This window comes from Danio aesculapii, chromosome 3 (genome assembly GCF_903798145.1).
Source record: "Danio aesculapii chromosome 3, fDanAes4.1, whole genome shotgun sequence".
Classification (NCBI taxonomy): Eukaryota; Metazoa; Chordata; class Actinopteri; order Cypriniformes; family Danionidae; genus Danio; species Danio aesculapii.
Window position 1 is genome coordinate 10736833 of NC_079437.1, and position 27750 is coordinate 10764582.

The following is a 27750-nucleotide window of genomic DNA, read 5'->3' on the forward strand; positions in this document are numbered from 1 at the left end:
CTTTTGAACGGTGACGGTATAATATTATGGTATTACTTTCAATAGCAAAATAATATACATCTCATGGAAGAACGGACAAAAGAAAGTCTCACTTCTATCACTCTTTAAAAGTTTCGGTTTGGGTCATTGTAAATTCTCAGTCTCGTTATGAGCTGATCTTCATTTCTCTGTGTTGGTGGAATAAAGCAGGCGAGTCAGCCGCACCAATTTATGAGCAGACAGAGCAGGATTCTCGCGATGACCACCAGCGCAATTCCGCTCTTTGTTATGAGCCGTAGTTTTAGTGTAAACTTAGTAAAGGTGAGTTTCTTTGGCGATGATGTGTACAGTGTTAGATTTTATATTTAGCGGACATTTGCGCTGAACACGCGGTGAATGCAACGCATCGAGATTCGGGCACCTTCTCAGAAAACACTCGATTGATCTCAGCTGGCGGATCAACATTTACCTCATGTTATGATCGCTGTCATCTGCGCCATTATTATTATTATAACTTTAGGTGAGGTTTGCAAACCTGTGCACTTTTCACTCTTCAGCCGTTTGCATTTCCTGCAGTGCTCCCTGTTATCTGACAGCGGGAAGCGTTGAGTGACTGACAGCTAATATGAACCAATACAGCGGCAGGGTAGAGCGATTCAGCAAGTTTTTAGAGAAAATCAAATCAGATTGCACTACAACCATTATATTCAGACACACAAATGCTCCCAAATATATTATGAGGGCGCATAGATTACATTTCGGGTGCTCATGCGACCAAAATGGTTGCAATTTCGAGCCCTGTAGTATAAGGACATGTATTCAGACCACAACTGAATGTTTGAAGAAAATTGAATGCCTTATTATTTAGAATTAGCTATTATTGATGTAAATGCAGTCGTTCAAGGTGCATAATTGATTTATTACGGTATTGACGGTATTAGAAAATCCATGTCGTGGCGCAATGTCACACCGGTGATGACTATGACACCGGTGTACCGCCCACCCCTAACAGAGAGGTCATGTTTTGATCTTTTTTTGGTCTAACACACTCATATGATACAATTTCGCAGGTCAGAGTTCACCATATTTTCATCGAGTCATATTTTACTAATGATGGGCCAAGACTTGAGAATAAGGAGATCAGATGATTGTTTTTTGCTTGACAGATGCTGAGCTCATTGCTAAACATCTTATTTTATAAACAATTTTGCCCCAATAGTTAATATATAATATAAATTACATGAAACATGGCCCTCAGTTAGAAGCAAATTCAATACCCTAAATATTAATGGCATCTCCTCAACACACAAGAATTATCTACAAAATTCATAAAAGAGTGGACTGGATAGGGATTAGGAAAACAGCTCCTCACAGTTCTACCATCTATATCAATTCAGCACCAGGGATAGCAGTTTGCAACCTCCTAGGTAAGGTATAACTTAAGCAACCTCTTTAAAGGTATCTTCAGAAACAAGAGGTGCATCCCAAATCGCATACTTATGCACTACTCTACACCATTTTGTAGTAGAAATAGTGTAAGTAGTGCATTAACATTGAAACTCTAATAATAATAAGTGCACTTTAATTACCGGGATGATGCACTTATTCAACCGTTAAAATGAAGTGTGGAATGTTGGACACTTCAGGCACTCTGTAATGTTGAATTACTTTTTTTTTTGGATTGTGAATGCAAAATTCTCCTACAAGAGTGGTTATACTGCCTCCTATGGTGAATGTGGTTATACTCATGGCAGGTATTATTTAGTAGTCATTTATTTCGCTAATTTGTCAACCGCCAAACGTCATCTGGAAAACAGTTTGAATTTGGGACGACACTACATACATAGTACGTAAGTGCGTAAGTACATAGTGTGCCAATTGGGATACAACTAAGGACTAGAAATGACATACCTTCAGTTAAGATGTACTACTCTTTGTAGCCTACTACGAGACAACATTATAGTGAATGTAGCCCTGATCATTACTCAAGTTTACAACTTGCAATCTTTTTATGTCTCTTTATTCTTTATATCGTATTTTTCAGATACACACCTTTTTTATACAGAATTCAACTATTCTGTAGGAAGCAATTGTTAGATCATGTCTCATAGTCTTTCAGAGCTGCAACATGTTAAATCACACGTGGGAAAATGAATCAGAATTATTAACATTTATAATTATAACCATAACCTCATATCATTTCAATATAGCAAGATTGCTGCTTTCATAAAATCATAAAAGTGTAGTATAATATATTGCAGGAGGTTTATCTGGTTTAAAAATAGATAAGTCACAGTATCTTTCTGTGTCAGTAAAGAGCAGTATTTATCTTTCTGTGTCAGTAAAGAGCAGTATTTATCTTTCTGTGTCAGTAAAGAGCAGTATTTATCTTTCTGTGTCAGTATTTTTTGTTAAGAAAAGTAGGTAATATCCATATATTAAGTTTATATACGAATAAACTAAATGTCTTAATCATGTAAAAACATAATATCTGAGCAAAAATTGTTTAAAACAATATTTGTGCTTCTATTACTTTAAACAGGTTTCCTGTTGTTTTAACAGGCTGTAGAAGTTACTGATTTACTACAGGGAGTCATACACATGCTGATAAAACTGTCCCAACTATATATTTACTTGGATTATTTATTATTTTTTTGATCGTACAAGGTCCGTCCTTCAGCTATAACCATATTGCATGCATCATTTTAGAAGCTCAGAAAGAAAATGCCTGTTGTCGAATCACTTCTGCAGTTTGCCAGCACAAGTACATTGCTGGGAGCTTTGCTGTTGTTTCTTATTTTGTTTTTAGTTTCATATGGATCTGGATCTCGGAAAGAAGGAAAAGAGCCACCGGGACCCAAACCACTGCCCCTGGTGGGAAACCTGCTGACCCTTGACCTCACAAGACCTTTCGACTCTTTTTTTTCAAATATCCCCATATTCAAGGTAAAATCAGTTATATAAAGAGTTTTTCCCCCAATGTTTATTACAAGGACCAAAGCACCAAATATGTGTTGGATTTGTCTGCAGATCGAGTTCAAGAGGAGATTGACAGAGTGATTGGTGGACGTCAACCAGTGGTGGAAGACAGGAAGAAATTACCATATACAGATGCTGTGATTCATGAAATTCAGAGATTGGCCAACATAGTGCCGTTGAGTCTTCCACATAGAACTACCAGTGACATTACCTTCAATGGATACTTCATCAAGAAGGTCAGCCAGAAAAATAAATGCATCTAAGTCATGGATAAGAACAATATTGTTCAGGTCATTAAGATTTTGATCTTTTCTCCATTTTTCTAGGGAACTACAGTTGTTCCTCTGCTGACGTCTGTTCTGAAGGATGAAAGTGAATGGGAGAAACCAAACAGCTTTTACCCAGAACACTTCCTTGATGAGAAGGGCCAGTTCGTCAAGAGAGATGCTTTCATGCCCTTTTCTGCAGGTAAAGTGAACTATGAATATGAAATCAATGTGTTTTTACATATATTAAGAGCAAACAATACTCTGTGCCAATTATACACTACAGTATTTTTTCTGTAAAATCTGTCAACAGCAACAAGGCTTAGTAAGAATCTGATCACACGATTAGGAGCTTTACTTAAATTTAGGGTAGATGATTTAAGTCAAAAACAGTTTTTGTTATGCTGACTGAAAGTCTCTTCACATCTCAATTGCACTCATATAGGTAAGTCGTTTAAACATATTATGTGTTTATATGGTCTGTGGAAAGCATAGGACAAAAAAATTGTCAAAAACTACCTTGTGGACATTAACCAGTCTGAATTCAAAAGATAACCTGAGTGCCTCAGTGCTCTGCTCTTGGACCTCCACTCTTCTCCATTTACATGGAATCACCTGGGTCTGTCATTCATAAACAATGGCTACCATTGCCATGCAGGTGACAAATATGTATTGCATTTGTTAACATATATTTGAAAAGATCTATAGCTAGATGATTTGACATTAGCCAGCCGGATATCTGCATGTATGATAGATATTCCCTCCTGGATGAAGGACCCCCACCTTGCTGATAATTCAGGTCAACCCAAAGTGTGACCACAACACCAAACAGCTAGGCACCTTGACCATAACTCCTTCCTGGACTGTCAGATTGTTTTTTTTGACCAGCTGAAACCTAAAGACCACATTGTTGCAATTGGCCGATCATGCAAATACAGTATGCTCTACCAGAACACAATATTTCAGGTTTATGTGCCCGGCAGGAAAAGGGCATCCCAAAAGGGCACCAAAAAATCAGTCGTAAAGACATTCACCTTCAGTGGTCCATCCTGGCAGAATGACTTGGCAGATGTATAACATTACAGCTCATCAAAAATTGTATTGTGAAACAGTTATACTATTAAATATTTAGCTACTTAAATATTTATCTCTAGCTAAGTGAATAGTAAAATTCATCTTCAGCTCCTCTAACTAGCATAATCAGGCTGACCACAAATTTACCACAGTTTTGCAACACTAGTTAATACTAATTCACAGTAAAAATGTTGGTTGTCAGTAGGGTTGGGTACTGAAACCCAGTGCCATTATGGGCACTTTGTAATCTTGTACCTTTGTAACCGGAATCCACTGGACCAAATTAGCATATGAATTTAGGTGCCACTGGTGCTGTGACAAAGACGTAAGAAGCATCAAGGGGTGCATCAAAGGCACACATACTGTGGGTATGCATTGTGTCACACCATCTTTAAACATTTAATCCTAACCAACTTTCAGGAATAAAGACACCACCATCGATGCTAGGCATTTGTTCTTGTTGCTTAGATATAGAAGGCAAAACGTGCAGTACGGCGCATCCAGTGAGCAACTCCCTTTATCAACACGCATGATCGCGTTCATCTAATTTTCTTCTAAATTAACTAAAGCATTCTAAATTGTGACTATATTTTACAAGCAAGGATTCTGACACAGCAACATGCAGCAGATGCTTTTCAAAAGTTGCATTTAAGGGGGGAAACACGTCAAACCTAATGAAACATTTGAGTCTACCATGTAAACAGCGGTTTTTGATTACCTTAAATGACTGCAGACACCCGCGTCATAAAATGCGGAGGTTTTTTTTTTTTTTTTTTTTTCATTTGACGTGCGTTATCAAATTCAATTAAAACAACACTCTTCCACCAGTCTTTACTTCATATTCTTCATATTCCCTATACAGGGCTAAAAACTGCGGCTGCTTTGATCACATATGCGCCTGAAATTTTATCTATGCGACCTCAAAATATAATTGGGAGCATTTGTGCGAGTGCATAAATTACCGTGTGACTAGTTTTTACTGCAAAATGTTCACCGCATGTACGTATTTAGAAGAAATTCATGCAGAATGCATCTTTGCACCAAAAAACACCAAACGCATTGCTCAGGAAAAGTTTAAACCAGTTGACACGTCAACTTGCTGCAGTAAACAAATCCCGCAATGCTTGCCCCGCCTTCAAGCTCTTCTGATTGGCCCATTGCTTTAGAACAGAATGCAAATGGATTGGTTAATATCAGCTGTCAATCACTCAATTCAGATGACAGAGCTACAGCCGCGAAAATGTAAAGGTCTGAATATGAGAGAATGAAAATAACACTGGCAGATTTAATTCTAGAAACCCCTAAAATTACAATAATGGCACATCCTAATAGTGATCATGTGGTGAATGTTAATCCACCATTTACACTGTTCGAAGAGTGGATAAAATACTTCCACTGGGTTAAAGTCTGCTATGAAAATGACTAAAGCCATTCACCGTGAAGCCAGTGGGATGGAGTTTTCAAGTAACCGTGTTTGCCACATCTACACATTTTAAGCACGAGGTGTTCTAATGTTATTTATTCCTTAATTTAATCATCACGATGCTGTCAGTCATGCGACGGGCACCGCATTCACTGAGATTAAAATATTGTAGCTCATGAAAAGACAATTATTGCTATTAAAATGACGTATGCAAATAATAAGTTATATGTTAATATGTTCTGTGCAATATCAGGAACCACCTGTGAGATTATCATAACTCAGTTCATCTCATTCACGTCAAGCAGTGCATGTAGTGCCGGTGAGCTCATGCAGATTTTTGTTTGTTTGTTAGTTTAGATTAGTGTTGATTTCAAATGCAATAAATCTGTTAATATAAAATTTGTAGTAACAGTGCACATAATTGTTAGTGGGTGCACCTAAATTTTAGCTGGTGCGCCTAAATTTTTTAAATTAGGAGAGCCGGTGCTACCAAGAAAAATTTAATTAACCAAGTTAATTTTGAGCCCTGCATTAGCTCAGTTCATCAGGGTGGCATGACTGAAATGTTCCTGAATGAACTGCCGAATTGCAGTTAAAGCCAAAAAATTAAAAATTAAAATTAGGTGAAACTGCGGAGGAAACATAGATCAGCGCAGTGACGCAATGATGTTAATCATTCAATGTGCTATAACATATAACAGGGAATCATGAAAGGAACATTCAAAAAGCAACTCATGTAAACACCTTAATCATATTATTGTCTTATTCAGATAATTGCAAATCATTAGATTACTGATGTCCATGTAAACGTAGTCACAAGCCCCAACCCTAGAAGAAAGGTGTTCTCTGGTTTAGATGTCAGTTTTCCCACAGGTTAGTAGTAAGCTAATGTAATGTTAATTGCATAATGCAAATCTAGCATTCATGCTAACAAATAAATGATCAAAAGAAACATATTAATGCTATTCAAATATATCAAATATGAATTTATATTTACTTTAAACTTATTATAAATATAATTATATTGTTCAATTATAATGATTAAACATTTTTTGTCAAATAATTTTGTGGCTCAAAAGTATCAGTTCTGGCACCGTTTTGGCATCAGTACCGTTTTGAAAGCATCAATTTAGCACCGGTATTGAAATAACCCCAAAGGATACCCAACCCTAGTTGTCAGTGAGCCAAAAACATTACATTACTACATTTTTACCATAGTAAAACAATAGATACATTTTGAGAAGGCTGAAAACCGTAAACCCCCTCCTTCTTTGATTTCATTGGGTTCCTCAGTCATTTTGACAATTACCAGTGCTGTTTAGTGTTGCCATGTGTATGATAATTATCATGTTTGTATAATTTCAAAATTCGAAATCGGCGAAATCGGCTCATTTAAAAATGCGGGGAATGCCGTTTTTTAAACCAATGAGTGCTATGTTGCATTAAATCTGTATTGCAAATTTGTGCCATTGTCAACGTCTCGCAACACACATGCTGCAGATAACAGCAAATCAGAGAGGGAGTTTGGACCTTCCCTCTATGTCAAGCTACTGAGGTAGGGTAATAACTGGCAAGGTTATGTCAATAAACTGATAGGCTAGATAAATAGATGTTTTCTGTACGTTTCATATACAGTAATTTTGTTCCATATTCAGTAATTATGAGCTTTTGGTATGATACTTAGACATAACTAATGCCAACAACTGATGCCTTTAGGGTGGAAAATATTTCCTATTAACCAGTGTTTCAAAGCCATGATCCCTACCTATATAGCTAGTTAAACAGCCACTCTCTTTCTCAGGGCGTAGGGTTTGTCTGGGAGAGAGTTTGGCCAGGATGGAGCTTTTCCTGTTCTTCATGTCTCTCCTTCAGAGCTATCGCTTCACAACTCCACCTGGAGTGTTTGAAGATGAGCTGGATCTCAAAGGAATCGTTGGAATCACGTTGAATCCGTCTCCACACAAGCTGTGTGCAATCAGACGCTCCTGATCCAAGAAAACAGTGGCCATTAGAACAAAATACAAAAACAAAACAACAGCTCATTTCAGTATAAATTAGGAGATTTCTGCACTTGTTTTACTTTTTGAGAATATGTACTGTAATCAGAAAAAGGTGCACTACACCTTTTGTTTTATTAGACTCTAAGTAAAAACCAGTAATATGCACTAAACATTTTGAGAAATGTTTACAAAATGGTAAAGAAAGTTGCTGATTGTTTGATTTTGAAATCAAGACTGGACTACTGCAATGCTCTACTTGCAAGCCTATAAACAGCTTTTTCCCGAGTTATTTTAGGGATATGACTATTGTTGGCTGGTGATTTTTTTGTTTTATATTCCTATTTTTTAAGTTGTTTTATATAAATGCTTCTGCTAAATGCATGAGCAAAAATGCATTAACTTTAAATAGTACCAGTAATGGAAGACAGAAAGCAAAGGGTGTAATTAAATAATAAAAAAGAGCTACAGAACTTGGCAGTGAGGTTAACAGGTGAATGCAAATAAAATCTAAAGAAAATTTGGCATACAGTATGCTATCCATAACACTTGTTAGAAGACGCTTGAAAACTTTGTAAACCAGATAAAGAAGATTAAGCAAATTCCAGCATTTTTTTGTGCTTCCATCAGTTGTTTTATTAAGTTTGTTATTATAATTGTCATAATTTATTTGTAAATATTTAGGCGACACGGTGGTTCAGTGGTTAGCATTGTCACCTCACAGTAAGAAGGTCGCTGGTTCGAGTCCCGGCTGGGTCAATTGGCAGTTCTGTATGGAGTTTGCATGTTCTCCCCGTGCTCGCGTGGGTTTCCTCCAGGTGCTCTGGTTTCCCCTACAGTCCAAAGACATGCAGTATAGGTGAATTGGATAAAGTAAATTGGCAATAGTGTATGTGTGTGAATGAGTGGGATTTGATGTTTCCCAGTAATGATTTGCATCCGCTGTGTAAAACATGTGCTGGATAAGTTGGTGGTTCATTTCGCTGTGGCGACCCCTGATAAATAAGTGACTAAGCTGAAGGAAAATAGTTGAATGAATGTAAATATTTATATTTTGTTGTAATTTATTAATTACATTGCATGATAAATTAATATATCTTTCCATTTTAGTTTTAAAATGGGCCCTTGTTAAATCGTAGAAATCATATTGCGCATTACAGTTTAGATCCACTTTTTTTTCACTGTCTATTTTTACAAATAGACAACATTATAATATTTTGTGTATATATAAATCAAACAGCAACTTTTAATTATGGATTGAATATTTCTGTACTGTTTGAATAACATACCTGTCATGTTTTTGCCTAACGATTAACTGCAGGGTGTCACATACATACAGTATATGCTTTTGAATTGTATTTCAATATTGAATACATTGTAGAACTAAGGCATTATGTTGTAGCACACAATTATGCTATGTGAGCAGAAATAATGCTGCTTAAGGAATTTCAGGAAACAGTTGTTGCTAAATTGCTAAATTGCTAAATTGCTAATTGCTAAATTATTGACAAACGACACTTTTCTCCACTAAATGTTAACGTGATGGTGTCTTTAATTGCAGCTTCTCGAAAACGGCTGCTCATATTCAATGATGAATTAAGCATGAATCAATTTAGACCTAAACTATAATATTTCGATTCAAAATGATGTAACTAAGAAAAAAAAACGTCGAGTAGTTTGTGTTTCTGTATAATTGGTCATTTCACTTTCCTATCTTTGAACAAAACTGTAACGTTAGTGAGAAATATTGAGGTATTGAATGTTTTGCTAACGTCAACTCTTTTTAGCCGGTAAAAACGGTCACGCGACGGAATTTATATTCAGTATTTTAGAATAAGTTACATTATTAACATTACTTTTACAATATATCAAAAACATACTAAAATATGAAGATTTGTACGGTTTCAAAGTCATATTGTCTAACTTACCAATATAATTCAACAGCAACTCTCTTTCTCTACTCTTTTTCTGGGAGAAGATGAGCTGGATATCAAATTTATTCTCGAAATCACGTTAAATCCGTCTCCACAAGTTGTGTGTTTCCCTGTAATGTGGAAACATTTTGTGGAATTGTTGCTATTCACAAACTAAATGTACATATTGAAGAAATAAAGAGCTGTAGTTTGGAAAGATTCAGTGAAATAACGCCTCCTGACGTGCTGCTGGAAAGAGCGTGGTGAGCGCTCATTCACTGAGCATGCGCAGAGAAAACAGACCGTCACAGTAATGTAAAAGTAAAAACAGTAGTTGTACGAGTATTATTTATGTTATTTATTAAATTACCCAATAAGTTGTATTTTTTTAATGTTTACCCCTACCCCAACCCTAAACCCAACCGTCACAGTACTGTAAAAATATTAATTATTGTTATACAGCCTCAAAAAATTGTGCTATGTTGGTGTCATATAGACCAATTACCAACCTACGTCACACATGATGTCACACGGGTCCCCGGTTGCAAAAAAAACACAGGCTGCAATAGTAAAGATGTCGTGTTGTGCGGTATAGGATGCCAAATTAGTTTTCCAAAAACAGAAAACCTAACTTTTATCATACACCACACTGCTTTAATGCCGACAGCAGACGTCTTTGGCTAAAAGGGAGCTGAATGAAGTGACGACCTAATTAGAAATGCTGGACTCTGCTGTTCTCATGTTATATCAGGTGAGTTCACACTATGCTGAATCAGACACTACTCGTTTTTGATTGCAGAAATGATTTCAGTAAAAACAGTTAAAAATGGTTAATTAAACTGCAGACACTGAATGCTCATAATGAAACGTGAAAGTGTAAGTTATTAAGGTAAACTTGGTTTTATATTCACGCATTCATTCAGTGACAACTCGTGACATTCTCCCTATCTTGTTTACCACGGCACTTTGAATATTCGGTCTGAAATAACCTGCAAGTGTGACTTAAAAACAACATTAACACTGTTTATTTGACTGTGAACAATGTTGTTTGTTTGGCTGCTAATAAGATTTCGCTATTTAGAGTTTGCAAATAAAACTTTAATGAAATTATATTATTAAGGAGAAGGTCCGAATGTGCGAATATAAAACCAACTTTAACTCAATGTGTAAGTTCACATACTCTGCCGTACAGGTGTAGTTCGCTGTTGTTTTACTTGTTGATGATCACCCAGGCCTTGTACAGTTCAGTCTTCTTTCCTTGTCTGTAGTGGTGGGCAAAGCTAGGCTTCATGAAACACTGAAACAGTTGAAGCAAATGTGTCGAAGCTTCGAAACGTTTCAAAACCCCACTCTACAGTGACGCCTATTGGTAATTTTTTTATGTATTGCACTGGAACAGCTTCAGCAAAGATCAGTTGAGTAAATTGAGGTATTAAACCCCACTTTGTAGGAATGGACCCTTAAGTGGTATAGTGGACTGGTTAGGGTTCTTGACTACCGTGCGGGGATTGTTGGTTCGAATCCAGGTTGATATGGCTATTTTGAAATGCTTTAATATCAGTTTGAGATGCTTTGTTCGTGCATCGTTCTGTTTAAACATTGGTCTGACATCCGAATAAACACTTTGTGAATAAATATGGCTTGTTTTGGTCATAAAACAGGGCTGTTGCTAGATCAGATACAGTTGTGGACAGAAGTTAACAAGAATTATTTATTGTATTTTATTAACGTCTACTCCAACCCTAAACCCAACCATCAAAGTACTGTAAAAATGTTAATTATTGTTTTACAGTTACAAAAATGATGCTAAATTGATGGCGTATCTGCAGCTGTATCCTATCTAGACTTCACCATAAACAGTAACATGATTAAAATACATAAAACCATGATTTTGGAGTATCTGTACAAGTCGGGATTTGAACCCAAAAGTCATTTGAAGCCTGTAACAACATGCACACGCACGGTCCACTAGGTCATACAAGACAGAAGCGTACATCTGACCCTGTCAGTAAAATGCAGATTCTCCAGGTCTCGAAACGCTTCTGAACTAATCAATGCTTTGAATCGCTTTAGTCACGTGACCAGGTGTTTCGAAACACTTTAGTCACGTGACCTGGGTGTTTCGGATTATGCTTCGGTACAGTGTTTCGAAACACTTGCGCTTCGAGATCTCGACACTGTGTCGAAACGTCAGTTTCACGTCAGCCATCCCTACTTGTCTGTGGCTAGGCAGAACCTCAGTTTTTAGCACTACATAGTGTTGAATCTGGTAATCATGGAACATTATTTCTTGCACATGACCACACAGAACAACACTGTAGGTGTCCAAAGACTTGTAGGCCTTTAACTTTTCTCTTGTAAAATCACTTGGAGCTTCAATGAGATTGTATATTTGGGGCTGGATGTTTGGTCATTTCGTCTTATCCAATATCCACTGGGAGGGTGCTATCGCAAATATACCTGTCAGATGAACGCCGCTAACTTTAACGTTAATTTTGCCAAATCACCGTGCTTATCACTGGGTGACGAGCTGTCATAATATGCTGAAAACATTATGTAAATAATATATATATATAATATGTAATCAATATATCTTATTTCTAAGACAACAACAAACTCTGTACCTCATCGGATGTCATTCCCTAGCTGTAAATGCTAGCGCTCCCGTTTTTTTCTGCCATCTCCCTGCTCGCGCATCCTGAATGTTTACAAACATGGTAATTGGTCTATTCGCAGCTGTATCCTATCTAGACTTTACCAACAGACGGGAAGGGACAGTCAGGTAAATTAATTAACATTTTTGTGAATTCACATTCTTTTTAAAAAATCAGATATATACTTTCTATGTCATAACTATGGTTCTCGAGTATTTTTTAGAACGCACTACATTTTGTTAAAGTTAATAAAAAAGCTTGATTCAGTCAGTCAAAACGCACAGTAGGCGTGTATTTTAATACAATTTATAGGTAAAACATGATGTATCAAAATTCTTTGAGTTCTAGTTGCTGTATTTTATTCATCATAAGTAATATGCTTGATTTAGCTGAAAAGAAGAGAAAGTACTTTCATTTTCATTAAATCATCCATTTTCTTTTCGGAGTAGTCCCTTTAATAATCAGGGGTCGCCACAGCAGACTGAAACATCTACTCTGTGTAGATGCTGATGCAATCACACCAGCACAGTACTCTCATGGTTACCTTGTTTTGAACGATCAATTCTCCATGGAGTTATCAAAGGTTTCTCCTATGTGCATGTATTATGAAGCTTTGGATGCTGCAGAGAGTTTGCTGAGCACTCTGAGATTGTAAAATGGCTGTTGTTGAATCTTTGCTACATTTTTCGAGTGCAGGCACATTACTGGGCGCTTTGCTATTGTTACTAGTTTTCTATCGGCTCTCTCGAGACTCTAAATTTCAGAAAAAGAGGAAAGATCCACCAGGACCCAAACCACTACCTTTACTGGGGAACCTGCTGACCCTTGACCTTGCAAGACCTTTTGACACCCTTTGTGAGGTGAGATCCACACATTTATATACTGTAGTAATTTATTGTTGAACACCAGTGTTTGTGAATTTGAACTATATAATAGTAAAGTATCTGATTTAATATGCTGTAGTAATTCTGTAGTTGCTATGTTAACATCTATATTAATATGAACAAGTGACCCAATACTGTAGTTTATGTTTATGTAGTATATGGATATATTATATGAGCAGTATCACACTCGTAGCACTGCAATCTGGCTGTATATCGGCACTGGTTGGAGGCATGCGTTGGCACGAGGCCACAGGCCTTTACTAATTCACCAATGTCATTAGTGTTGCCAGATTGTAAATGTCAAAGTATCCTATCAGAACCTCTAAATGATCATATTTAGAGGAAAATTATCGTACATGAGTCAAACGGAGAGTATACAGCTATTATCTACACAAATCGTGTTTTGACACAACGTGCAAATTACCACAATACGTAAAAAAATATATATATATCTAGGCATACCTTAGAAGGTTCATATGCCACCTCCAAGTCGCTGTCATCGGATACCTGCGTGTTGCCAGGTGTTAAGTGATTCATTTTGCGGTACAAATTGGACCGCAACATAGTGCTCCTTGGCTTGAAAGTAGTGCACCCCTCCGAATTTTTAACACACTTTGATGTGTGCGTGAGCCCATTCAGAGTATCTGTAATGAGTCGATTTTGTGGCTTTGTTTTGATGAGATTAACTTTGGAAAAAAACACATTCACATGACTCAAAGGAATGAATATCAAAGGCAAACAGGGTCCTTCTCACCTCCCTTTTCAGCACTACTTTTTAAAACTTCATTGCTTAAACGACCAACCTCAACCTGAAAACTACTGACCTAAGCACGGCCATGAGCGGCAGAAATGTTAAGAGACATTCTCCACGTTGATTGGCTGAGAAGATGTGATGTAAGATGAGATTCTCCTCACAGACAGTAGACAAAAGATGCAGCTAGATCAGTAAGTATAGAAGCCCCATAAATAAATTTAAATGCCATAAAATTCTGAAATTATCGTACATTATAGGATTTTTTTCATTATTGATTGTACCTCGTACAGAGGTCGAAATTATAAATACGATAATTATCGTACGTCTGGCAAGGCTGAACGTCATTTTAGAGCTAGTATTTGAATGATTCTTTAGCGTAATGTCTAAAGTAGTGACTTAACAGGTGACTTTGCACCCATTTTAAATTTTAAGGCTTAACTGCATGAAACGCCATCATTCTACAGATGTCTCTTAGTATTTCTCTGTTGAAAACGGGAGATTGCAATATTACTATGGTACAAATACAGCACTACAATATACAAGAGAGATCAACTTAGAAAGACATTTACCTGTTTTATAATGATTTGATCAGCTGTAGTTAGAAATTACACTGGTATTCTCTTAGGGCTTATTATGTGTCTCTGTCGCCATCTTTGCTCAAAGACAGGCTAATGGCCGCCGACGAGCTGTCTCAAAAATGATAAATATTTAAAATAGGCACTATTCTTATATATAAACTGCATAGTTACAATCTAAACAAATACATTCTCTACTTAAAAAAGCCCTAAAAGTATACTATGTTGTCCAAAAGCAGCAATATTTTTCAAACTGTAGAGTGTCCTCTGCTTGTTGCTGTATGTGGGCAGAGTAATACAGAAGGGTGAAGAGTAAAGAGGCTGGACGAGTGCTGTTGCTGGCAGAATATCACACGGCTATCAGCCAATCAGATTCAAGAACCATACAGAACTGTTGTATAAACTACAATACATCACAGTGTACTCTAGTAAAAACTGAAGTATACTACAGTACAGAATTTATTACAGTTAATCAGTAAACTAACGTTAACTATTTTAGTTAATATTACTATGCTGTAGCAGTTGTTAACAAAGGATTGTAAATACGGTAATATATACAGTATAGAACACTTTACTATGGTATGGTTCAAAAACACAGTGTTTTCATGAGGGTCTTGACACATTTAAACAAAATGACATGCATTTTGAGATTTGTAAATGTTTTTGTCCTACAGCTGTCCAAAACCTATGGGAATGTGTACCAAGTGTTTTTGGGTCCCAAAAAAGTAGTGGTACTTATTGGACACAAAACTGTTAAAGAAGCTCTTGTGAACTATGCAGATGAGTTCGGGGAACGAGATATTACACCAATTTTCAGGATACTTACTAACGAACATGGTAAGAATAAACCAGTGCTTTGTTTCCTTTTAAAATCAGTGCATAAATTTATCATTCAAGTGTAATAGAGGCCCACCAATCGAACTTTTGCATAGTTTTTTTTTTGTTGGTTGCACCACTGCCACTGCGTTTATTGCAGTCCTAATATTATCTTAAGGACATTGTTTTGAAGATGTTTTTGACTTTTTGGGGGGATTTTATTGAGTAGGGATCCTCTTTTCTAATGGAGAAAGCTGGAGAGAGATGCGACGGTTCGCTCTCAGCAACCTGCGAGACTTTGGGATGGGCAAAAGAGGAAGTGAGGAGAAAATCATTGAAGAAATTCATCATCTCAAAGGAGAATTTGATAAGTTTGAAGGTACAAGATGAACAAGACCCAAATATACACCTTCATTCATGCTCTTAGCTTATAAGATCTAATGAGGGACATTTTGTTGTTTTTTCTTGACAGGGAAACCCTTCGACACAACGCAGCCTGTGAACTACGCTGTGTCAAACATCATCTCGTCTATTGTGTACGGCAGCAGATTTGAATACACAGACCCTCAATTCACAGAAATGGTTGATAGAGCAAATGAAAATATTCGAGTTAGCGGATCAGCTTCAATGATGGTATGGAAAATGATTTTTGAGTTAACCAGAAAGTTATTTTGCAAAGGTTATTAAATCATTAAGGCATATCTTCCGCTGTATGTGTTTTCAGCTTTACAATATCTTTCCATGGCTGGGTCCATTCCTCAACAGCAAAAAGATTGTTGTAAGAAACATGTTAAAAAATAGAGCAGAATTCATGAAGTTGATCACTGGACTGCGGGAGACTCTGAATATACATGACCGCAGAGGCTTTGTCGACTCTTTTCTTATCCGCAAACAGAGTGATGAGGTACAGAATAACTTGATGTTGCATTGAAATACAGGAGAAAGTTCCCTTGAACACAAAAGAAGATATTTTGAAAAATTCTTGGTAATGGAATCGACTTTTTTTTTTTCTTCAATTGAAGTTGATGGGTTCCAGTAACCAGCATTTTTCTAAATTTCTTCTTTTATGTTCAGCAGAAGAAAGAAAGGCATAAAACCACTTGAGAGAGAGTAAGGGTTCTGTTTTAACAATCTAGGCTCAAAGTCTAAAGCGCATAGAGCAAAAGCATTAAGGGTGTATCCAAATTCACTTTTGCTATTTTAAGGACAGAAAAATATGGTCTGACACATAGTCTAACAGGGTTGTGTTTATTCTCTTAATGAGTTATGGGTGTGTTTTAAGCATAACGCACATTAAAACAATCAGAGTATCATCTCCCATTCCCTTTAATAGTAATGGCGCATTTGCTATTTACATGGTGGACTTTGTAAGTGGAAAAACTGAACACAAGAAAACAGACCACCTTTAGCGCAAGGACAGAGAATGAGCCCCCTCCATTCGGCGTCTTTACTTTACCCTTTCCTTTACTCCATTACTTTTCTGGATAAGGAAACCATGTTCTTCACACTCCACTTCCTACATGTTTAATTTAGTTTAAGCGCAAAGATTTGTTTCAAAACTATTTCTAAATTCAGTTCTAATTTCCAGCACAAGAATAAACCCCCTCAGCGCTGGTTCAACGCTGGTGAAAGCAAACTGACGCATGCGTGCAGAAAACCATTCCCGTGCGCCTCACGCAATCCTGTGTGAATAAGAACAATAGGAACAAAGCGTGGTCAAAAAACTGAGTTATATCCAAACACACGTCCTATTCTTATGCTTCATATACGGTGATGTATATGTCTCCAAAACCCGACAGGTAGACAAATCTTAACTTGTTTTAATTAAAACCAATATAAATATACATATAATAAATACTACTAATATTAATAATATTATACAAATGCAAATTGTCATGAATAAACTGAAAAAAAGCCCCCCTCCGGTGAAGAAGGCATGGAGGTACAGTAGTGTTTTTTTTTTTTATATATATAGACAATACAAATTTTTGTAACATTTTAATCTTTTATTTTTGTATATATGTAAAGATATTTGTGTATTGCTGCACATCCTGTGTGTATTAAGCAATGTGTAAGCGTTTGAACCTGCATAGGAGCATAATTAACATGCTCTGTGCTTTAGATCAGCTTTTACCTGGTCAATATTGAGGTATATTTCAGTTCCACAAAATAGCAATGGGCCAACAATGTGCCTTAACACACTTCCTTTTTAGACCAGCACACCCGCAAATGGATTTGCTATTTAAACAACGTGGTGCAAAATGTGAAAATTAGGGTTGCGCTGGTCTGAAAATAGGAACAAATCGTGCCAAACACGTATTAGGCCTTATTGCGCCAGGTGAATGATAGGGCTCTAAATGATTAGGTAATTTCCACTTTTGGGTGAACTATCCCTTTAATGAGCCTTGCTGTGTCACTTGACCTCATCTACTGATATTTAAACAACTTTGGGAAAACACTGTAGAAATTTCCATGCTAGGCATAGTAGTAAAATCTGCTAGCAGTCCTTGTTTGTGTAATATGCCACATAGAAAATATTTGGATTTTTGTGTTTTTCGTTCTGGTTTTTATTTTAATCAATCCAGCAATAACCTATGCCTGACTACCTGCGTGTGTGTTTTTGGAGAATGAGAATGAATTGCTGCAGAGTGTGACCCAGCTGGGATAAGAATCAGCACCTTCAAGTCTGAGGCCATGGTGCTCCACTGGAAAAAGGTGGTTTGCCGTCTCCAGGTTGGAGGAAAGTCCTTACCCCAGGTGGTGAGGTTCAAGTAGCTTGGGGTTTTGTTCACGAGTGAGGGAAGGATGGAGTGTGAGATTGACAAGCGGATTGGTGCAGCTGCAGCAATAATGTGGTCTGTATCGGTCTGTTGTGGTAAAGAAGGAGCTGAGTCCAAAGGCAAAGTTCTCAATTCACCGGTCAATCTACGTTCCTACTCTCACCTATAGTCATGAGCTTTGGGTCATGACCAAAAGGACAAGATCTCGGATACAAGTGGTAGAAATGAGTTTCCTTCGCAGGGTGGCAGGGTGCACCCTTATGGATAGGGTGAGGAGCTCTGACACCCGGGAGGAGCTCGGAGTAGAGCCGCTGCTCTTCCACATCGAGAGAAGCCTCCTGGATGCCTACCTAGGGAGGTCTTCCGGGCATGTCCCACCGGGAGGACACCTCGGGGAAGACCCAGGACATGCTACGTCTCTGGACTGGCCTGAGAACTCCTCGAGATCCCCTCCGAAGGAGCTGGAGGAAGTGTCTGGGGAGAGGGAAGTCTGAGGTTCTCTTCTAAGACTGCTGCCCCCGCGACCTGTCCCTGGAAAAGCAGTAGAAATTGAATGAATGAATAAATGAGAATGAGTTTATGTGTTAAAAGCACGGGATGCTTTTCACCCAATATTAGATGTGTTATTGATGTCATATTCTGAGAAAATGTGGTTGGCTTCAATCACAGTGGCTATTATTTGCTAGTTTTGTTCTTGAAATTATTCATTTACTGCACTAAACCTGTTCCTAACCTTACTCATATCCAACCTAGCTAGCATTTTAACAAGTGTTGTGCAATACAATATAAATACAGTACTAATTGTTCCTATTGTTTTTTTTTTTTTTGTAAGTACCTATTAGCTAAGGCTATATGTGCGTCTAGGAGCTAGGGGTTAAAATTGTACATGTTTTCTGTGGTCAAAAAACCTGTGGTAAAAAATGTTCAATTTAGATTTAAAATTTGGTTGATTTGACAGGTTTTTTGAGCTTACTGAATTTATTATAACCAACAAAAATTGTTTGCATTAACTTTTTTAAAACTGCCTTAATGATATGTGGATTTGTATTTATTAGCAATCCGGCAAAAAGGACTCGTACTTTCATGCAGAGAATCTTCTCATGACGGTGGGAAATCTGTTTGCTGCTGGTACTGATACCACAGGAACAACTCTGCGCTGGGGTCTGATGCTCATGGCCAAATACCCTCAAATACAAGGTAAGAATAGTCATACGAAGAATTTTCCCTCAGTGCTGAATACATTGTAGACCAAAGCACCAAATATAAGTTGCATTTTTGTGCAGATCGAGTTCAAGAGGAGATTGACAGAGTGATTGGTGGACGTCAGCCAGTGGTGGAAGACAGGAAGAAATTACCATATACAGATGCTGTGATTCATGAAATTCAGAGATTAGCTAATATTGTACCCATGAATCTCCCTCATGTGACCAGCTGTGATGTTACCTTTAATGGATACTTCATCAAGAAGGTCTATCAGAAGAATGTATATTAAAATAAGTCAGATATATTGAAGTCCACAATTTATTTTAGTCTTTTCATCTGTTTTCTAGGGGACATGTGTTATTCCTCTGCTGACGTCTGTTCTGAAGGATGAAAGTGAATGGGAGAAACCAAACAGCTTTTACCCAGAACATTTCCTTGATGAGAAGGGCCAGTTCATCAAGAGAGATGCTTTCATGCCCTTTTCTGCTGGTATGATTAATTTAAACTCACAGTTTTGAAAGAAATTATCATGTACATTGGAATAAAATGCATGTGCCATTTTCTCAGGACGCAGGGTTTGCCTGGGAGAAAGCTTGGCCAGGATGGAGCTCTTCCTGTTCTTCACGTCTCTCCTTCAGAGCTACCGCTTCACAACTCCACCTGGAGTGTCTGAAGATGAACTGGATCTTAAAGGAATGGTTGGAGTGACTCTAAATCCATCTCCACACAAACTGTGTGCAGTCAGACGCTCTTGATATCTGTAAACTAAAACAGAAACAACATTTTGTGACCCTGAACCACAATTTCAGTGATATGTTGAACGAGTATATTTTTGGGGATAAGAAATAAATATATATATTAGGTTCAAAATGTTAATGCCATAAATCATTTGACTATAAAGTAAACATCATGTTCTAAGTAAATTTTATATGTATCAAAAGCTCAATTCTTATAATTTTTTTGGCTGAGCGTTGTTAGTATCTGCATGGGTGACCACATGGAAAACCTAGGTTGCTGTATGAAGTGGTGTTGATGAGGCCAGCAGGGGCGCTCAACCTGATCCTAATGCCCCAATACAGTGAAGGGAACGCTATACTGTCTGTAAACGCTGTCTTTCGGATGAGACGTTAAACCTAGGTCCTGACTCTCTGTGGTCAAAATCTCATGACACTTCTAGTACAGAGTAGGGGTGTAACCCTGGCCAAATTCTCTCTATCAGGCCTTACCCTAACCAATCATCCCCATCCACTGAATTGGCTCTATCACTTCTCTCCACTCCACCAATCGCTGGTGCACTCAAAAAAAAAGTTTTTAGCTTGTTCAAATTACTTAATTAAAATTAGCCGAAACAACACAATTCTTGAGATTTCATTGGGACAACTTAATTTTTTATGTTCAATCCACATAAATTTGTTAAAAGTGTTAAGTTAACTTAAACGATTTGTGTTGGGTCAACATGAATCAATTATGTGGAACCCTGAATTTTTTACAGTGTGTGTGGTAAGCGCTCTGGTGCCAATGTTCTGTGGCTGCCGTAGCATCATCCAAGTGGATGCTGCACACTGATGGTGGTGTGGAGACCAACCTTATGACTGTGAAGCACTTTGTCTGTAAGGCAGTACACGATAAATGCGCTATATAAATACACATAATTACATTGCATAAAGGAGATTTTCTTAGTATTTCAATATTTTGAACCCTGTTTTTCATATATCAGCCAAATATTGTCTAATATTAACAAAGCATACATTAATGTAAGCTTATTAATTTTACTTGCATTGTTTATTAGTAATAATAATACATGTATTTTATATAGTGCCTTTAAATGTTACTTTCTCAAAACACTTTACATACAAATTAATGCAATATACATTACAACAAAGTTGTAAACCGGAGCACCCGGAGGAAATTCACGCCAACACGAGGAGAACATGCAAGCTCCACACAGAAATGCCAACTGACCCAGCCGAGGCTCGAACCAGCAACCTTCTTGCTGTGAGGTGACAACACTACTCACTGCGCTACCGTGCCGCCCAATTTTATTTTGTATCTTAAAAATTATTTAAATATTTATATTTTTAGACAAAAATATCACAACCTCTTTTAATAAATGTACTTAATTACTACACATCTGTTTAGTTATATTTATGTGTATAAAGACAATGAGATAAAATAATTAACTTCTAAGAAATTCTTTTCACTTATCATTTTAAGTCACTTTACAATGATGCATCATTACTTAATGCTAGTTAATGTATTTAATTGTAATTGTAATTTATTGAAGTAGTAATGAAGTTTATTTTAACATTTACAGATACATTATTAAAATTAACATTAACATTTATTGCACTGTGGGTTAACATTAACGATGAACTACTTCGTTTCCATTTACTAATGGTGTATAAATACTGTAATAAAGATATTGTTCATCGTTTGTTCATATTAGTTAATGGATTAATTATTATTAGCTAATGGAATCTTAATTGTAAAGTGTTCCCAGGCTATTAAAATTGCTTGTTGGATAAATTATTGGCTTATTTCTTTTATTTTATTCGCTGTACCAAAGATTTATCAGTGCATGATTATTCTTGGGCCTGTTCTTTTAATAATAAAAATATATTTCAATACAGTAAAATGCCAAATCTTTTAAGAACATATTTTCAAGTGTCTAATGCTATACATGAAAAAAGTGGTTTAAAAAGTGGTGTAAATACTGTTATCTAAGCTCCATCTACAACATTATTGGACTGTGGCCTGGTTTGTTTTCATAATCTCCACCTCCAACATGGAATGTAGCCACTCCTGCTTAATCTGTGCTACTGTCTAGGTCTGTGCTAGTTTTTTAGGGTATAGTTGAGTGAGCATGGCGTTCATGGAAGCACTTCTTCATGTTTTCAGCACAGGAACATTAATCTGCTTTTTGCTGCTGCTCCTGGTTGCTTATTTCCTGTTGTTCAGGTCTCAAAGTGACGAAAATGAACCTCCAGGGCCAAAACCGTTGCCGCTGTTGGGAAATCTTCTAATGCTGGATGTCAACAAACCACACTTGAGCCTGTGTGAGGTAAGTATGAATGAGATCAGTCTTATTGGTCAACTGGTTCAGCTTTGTTTCTATTGGTTAATCAGTAGCGAATAATAAAAGTATGACAAAACTGTCTGATGAGTTTTTACAGCAAACATTTTATGGGTAAAACTTTAGTATATGGACCTATTCTCTCTATTAATTGTTACTCATGAGGATGTTGGCTGTTTAGAGTCTTGGTCTTGTTTCCAGTCCAAATATCTAAAAATTCATAACTCAAGAAACATTTTCTAACATTTTTTAATTTTGTTTTTAGTCATTATTAAGTGAGTTTTTCCTTAAAACATGTTAAATTACCTGCCAGTGGTGTAAGTAAAATACTGTGCTGGGGAGGATTTAACCAAGAAGCAAGGTAAGCAGCTGCTTAGGGCCCCAGGAAATCTGGGGGCCCCCAATAAATATCTAGAAGTATAAATTATACGTGTAAACTATATATAATGTTGTTTTCTATTATATTTTGTATGGTGAGAGTCAAATAAAAATTTAACATAAATATTATTAGTATAAAATAAAAAGTAACATTATTATAATAATGTATTTATTCATTTTCTTTTCGGCTTAGTCCCTTTATTAATCTGGGGTTGCCACAGTTGAATGAACCACCAAGCACTAATGCAACGGATACCCTTCCAGCCACAACCCATCACTGGGAAACACCCATACACTCTCATTCACACACATACACTCTCATCCACACACATACCCTACGGTTAAAAATTTTAGCTTATCCAATTCACGTGTACCGCATGCCTTTGTACTGTGGGGGAAACTGGAGCACCCAGAGGAAACCCACACGAACACGGGGAGAACCTGCAAACTCCACACAGAAACACCAACTGACCCAGCCGAGGCTCAGACCAGCGACCTTCTTGCTGTGAGGCGACAGCACTACTTACTATGCCACCGCGTCGCCTGTAATAATAATATTTTGAAATATTATTATTATATCTGCACAAATTTGTCCACCACCCTTAATCATGGAGAAGTCCAGCAGTCCAATTTTTATATTTATATATAAAACATGTATTTTTTGTTGTAAATTCATTTCATGAAAACTAATAATTTAAAATGTAGAGATTGCATTAAGATAGAATGTAGAAAAGAAGTTTGAGTGATATATAAAGAGAGCAAAATAAATAAAAATTTTATAAAAGTAGCATTTTAGGACTGATAGGTCTTATGGCTAGAATTGCTCTAAATCCGCCCCTGGTGATGTGTTGCTAATTTCAGTTCAACACAACTCTAATTTTGTTTAAATAGCAAATCCGTGTGCACCGCTTTGTAGACTCATGGGTGTTCCGGTCTAGAAAGGAGGTGTGTTAAGGTGCGTTGCTATTTTGAGGAATTAAAATAGTCTGCGCAATTGATCAGCTGAAAGCTGGTCTAAAGTCCAGCACAGTGTCAAGTTATTATGGGTTTCACATATCAGTATCTGACTTCTAACTCGAAAGAGCTTTAGCCAATAACAGGGGACAAAGGGAACAACTTCAAAGCTGTTTCAGTATTTGTATTTTCAAGTTTGTCAGATTTGTCAAGCATTCAGTTTGTCCAATAGTACAATACTGTAGCAGTGTAATAGTAATAGCGATAGCACTAGCAGTAGGTTGATAACCTTAGAAAATGAACAAAATATATAAAATATACATTATTTTCAATACTGACTTAAACAAATACACAATATAATGTAAATAAAGACATTTCCTTTACAAATTTGTCTCAGTGTTAATTAATTTGCATATTCAAGTAATATTTCCAGTATTACATCCGTCCGCCTCACTTTTAGAGACAGACCATTTAGAAACAGGTGATTAATAATTATATGAACGTATGATCTCATACAGCCGTCCCCTGCACTTTTAAAATGTCCGCTACGCCCCTGCATATGACAGTCCTTTATAATTAGAAAAAGTCATTTCTCATACCATCAGTGTCCCTGAGATGACCAAGTGCTGATGTGTTTCCCCTTTCTCACGCACTGCAGCTTTAAACTTTATGCATGCAATCGTGAGTGTTTATTAATGCAGCGATCGCGTTCTCCAGCTTTCACAGCTCGTGTCTGCGTGCATGCACCTGCCATGTGGGTTTTTCGTCTGACTCTGCACTTTCCGTATCTCCTCGGCATTTCCCGTATCTCCTCGGCAAGCTTCCGCCAAATACTTTCGGTTTTGTTTGTTCCGCCTAATTCCTTCATGCATTGATTAATATGGAAGTTCAAACCCGCGATTTGACGTTACACAGAGTGCGTTAGTTGTGCGTCTTAAACGCTTACACATTGCTTAATACACACAGGATGTACAGCAATTCGCAAATATCGACACAATACAACACAACTGACTTAAAGGGAATGGGAGATGAGACTCTGATTGGTTTAATGCACCTTATTCTCAAAACACATCCATAACTCATTAAGAGAATAAGCACAACCCTGTTAGACCATGTGCCGGGACACAAAGCGTAATTTTGCTTCCTTAAAATTTCAAAAGTGGATTCTGAAACACCCTTAATGCTTTTGTGCCATGTGCTTTAGACCAGTGTTTCCCAACCCTGTTCCTGAAGGCACACCAACAGTACACATTTTCAACCTCTCCCTAATCAAACACACCTGAATCAACTTATCAGAAGATTAGAAGAGACTCCAAAACCTGAAGTTAATGGGTCAGATAAGGGAGACATTAAAAATATGCACTGTTGGTGTGCCTCCAGGAACAGGTTTGGGAAACACTGCTTTAGACTTTGCGCCTAGGTCATTAAAATAGAGCCCTTTTTTACAAGCAGCAATCAGTTTGACTTTTCAAAATGCTAGATATGTAAATACACCAAGAAAAGCCAAGTCATTCATCTTTATCAAAACCATGTTTAATTTGATGTTCATACAAGTAGTTTTTTTTATTATTTTGTTGACCTATTTCAACTTTGAATTTATCACAAAAGGTCATCACATAGCGAGTATCCATTGATTTAATTTCATTGGATTATTTTGTTAATTTATTAATGGATTTTGTGTCGTGTCTAATTATTTTTTCAAAAATAAAAGGTAAAATACCCCACATGATTCTAAGACCATTTATGAGGACTTTGATTTTACAGATACTTCAGCTTGTTTAAGAAAAAAAATCACTCAATTTATGAAAACAAAACAGTATTTTTTAATTGTCTACAAAATTTCAGCATGAATTAGGACTTGTTAGATATTTGGACTAGAATCCAGACTAAAACTAAGCGACAAAATCATTTCTGATTGTAAGATTTGAGATACCTCAGATACTTTGATGTCTCCACATATGGACAATCCAAGCACAGTGTATAAACACAGACACTTGCCTCCACATGCCCAGGTTCTGAAACTGGAAAAGCTTGCTTCACCCAGTTCTTCATTTATATTTGATACTTTTCCTACACTTCTTTACCTTCACCTATTCTCTCTCACACAGAAAGTTCAAATTAAAGTATTCTCAATGCACATGATTTTATCGATCATCTTTTATATCAGTTGAAATGCCTCAGTGTGTCTGGTACAATAGTCTCCTTCTCACAGAGATAACTTCAGGTGTCTTTTGACCCATTGCTAAAGGTGTGCCCCTATCTGAGAACTTCGTTTCAAATGACCCCATAGGCAGAAACTCTTCATATCTAGCATTCCACTATGCAAATTCCCATTCTTGTTTCACACACCCATCCTTGGAGGACAGTCTGTCTGAGAAGGGCATAAATGGAGGTCGGAGACAGCTCAAAATAGACTGGTCATTTCCAAGTGGTTGGGACTTGAGCTCCAAGTGGCTGTACAAACATACTGGAGTTTTCATTTATGTAATGTGTTGTACATGACACAGAGTCCAACTGACTGTGTTTCACGAATGTTTACATCTACCCTTACCCTAAATCCAGCCTCACAGTGTTGTGTTTTATCAATGTCTACTACACCCTAAACCCAACCTACTTGTGGTGTAATCTCTCCCACTTGGAGGTCTCCGGGCTGCAGTGATATAGGGCTCTATGTTAACGATCTAGGCACAAAGTCTAAAGCACATGGTGCAAAAGCATTAAGGGTGTGTGTAAATCCATTTCTGCCATTTTAAGGATAGAAAAATATGCTTTGTGTCCCGGTGCATGGTCTAACAGGGTCTCCTAATGAGTCATGAGTGTGTTTTGAGAATAAACCAATCAGAGACTCATATCCCATTCCCTCTAAGAGTCAGTTGTGTCAGGCCATGGCGCATTTGCTGTTTACATGGCGGACTTTGTAAGTGGAAAAACTGAATGGTTCACTAGCGAGAAAACAGTTAAACAGACCATCTACAGTGCAAAAATTAAGAACGAGCCTCCTCCATTTGGCCTCTTTACTTTCTCTTTACTTTACTTTTACTCTTTACTCCTTTACTTACATATAAAGAAACGGTGTTGTACGCACTCCCCTGAAGACATCCATTAGCCTACATATTTAATTTGGTTTGTTAAGCCTAAACATTTGTTTCAAAACTATTTCTAATTTCAGTTCATTCACATTTTAATCCTTTAATTGTTTTCATATATAAAGATACTTGTGTATTACAGCACATCCTGTGTGTATTAAGCAATGTGTCAGCATTTGAACCCGCTCAGGTGCATAACTAATGGGCTCTGCGCTGGACTTTAGACCTGCTTTCGGTTGGTCAATTGAGTGGTCTATTTCAGTTCCTCAAAATAGCAATGCGCCAACAATGTGCCTAAACACACCTCCTTTCTAGGCAGGCACACCTGAGTCAACAAAAAGGTGCAAATGGATTTGCAATTTAAACAAAGTGGCGCAAAATGTGAAAAGTAGGGTTGTTCTGGTCTGAAAATAGCAACAAATTGTGCCAAATACGTCTTGCGCCTTATTGCGCTGGTTGTATGATAGGGTCCATTAGGTTTAGGATTGGGGTAGGGGTAGACGCTATTAAAATACGATTAATGGGGAATTTTATAAATAATATAAATAATTCTCATTAACTTTCGGCCCCAGCTGTATTCCTTCTAGCAACTGCAGGATTTTGGTTGATTTATTGACATGTGTAGTTTAGTTTTAAATGTTTAAAAAACTTTATTTTTTTTTTTCAAAACTAAATATCTGCCTTTGAAGTGGACTTTAAGATTAGTAACTTCTAAAGTTTTTCATGCCTAAAAATACTCTGCACACTCACTGACACCAGAGGCGTTGCTAGACATAAAGCTCAACTGGGGCACCCCCCCCCCCCCAACAATATATATATATATATATATATATATATATATATATATATATATATATATATATATATATATATATATATACACAAAACAAATATTTATTATAAATAAAAGTATTATTGTTATTATACAATTATTATTCTAAATAATGTTAAATGTAACTGGA

General features: G+C 36.9%; 2 protein-coding genes across 2 annotated transcripts in view; both read left to right on the forward strand.

Moving 5' to 3' along the window:
- The first annotated feature begins 1726 nt into the window (after window positions 1–1726).
- Window positions 1727–8284, forward strand: LOC130217254 (cytochrome P450 2K1-like). The gene is made up of 5 exons (XM_056449329.1): window positions 1727–1733; window positions 2789–2853; window positions 2973–3194; window positions 3285–3426; window positions 7523–8284. The coding sequence occupies exons 1-5, from the start codon at window positions 1727–1729 to the stop codon at window positions 7708–7710; spliced, it is 624 nt and encodes a 207-aa protein (XP_056305304.1). The 3' UTR covers window positions 7711–8284.
- A 4657-nt stretch (window positions 8285–12941) lies between these two features.
- Window positions 12942–27750, forward strand: part of LOC130217264 (uncharacterized) — a 64965-nt gene continuing 50156 nt past the window's right edge. Inside the window, exons 1-10 of the mRNA XM_056449341.1 lie at window positions 12942–13145; window positions 15173–15335; window positions 15544–15693; window positions 15787–15947; window positions 16039–16218; window positions 19150–19291; window positions 19378–19562; window positions 19645–19786; window positions 19865–20044; window positions 22156–22358. Of these exons, the coding sequence (XP_056305316.1) occupies window positions 12942–13145; window positions 15173–15335; window positions 15544–15693; window positions 15787–15947; window positions 16039–16218; window positions 19150–19291; window positions 19378–19562; window positions 19645–19786; window positions 19865–20044; window positions 22156–22358 (1710 nt within the window). The remainder of the gene's footprint in view (window positions 13146–15172; window positions 15336–15543; window positions 15694–15786; window positions 15948–16038; window positions 16219–19149; window positions 19292–19377; window positions 19563–19644; window positions 19787–19864; window positions 20045–22155; window positions 22359–27750) is intronic.

Bases quoted from the DNA above. Each gene is read 5' to 3' on its own strand.
- LOC130217254 (XM_056449329.1), top strand. The intron at 3,195-3,284 runs GTCAGCCAGAAA...CCATTTTTCTAG, and splicing joins ATGGATACTTCATCAAGAAG to GGAACTACAGTTGTTCCTCT. The intron at 3,427-7,522 runs GTAAAGTGAACT...TCTCTTTCTCAG, and splicing joins TTTCATGCCCTTTTCTGCAG to GGCGTAGGGTTTGTCTGGGA.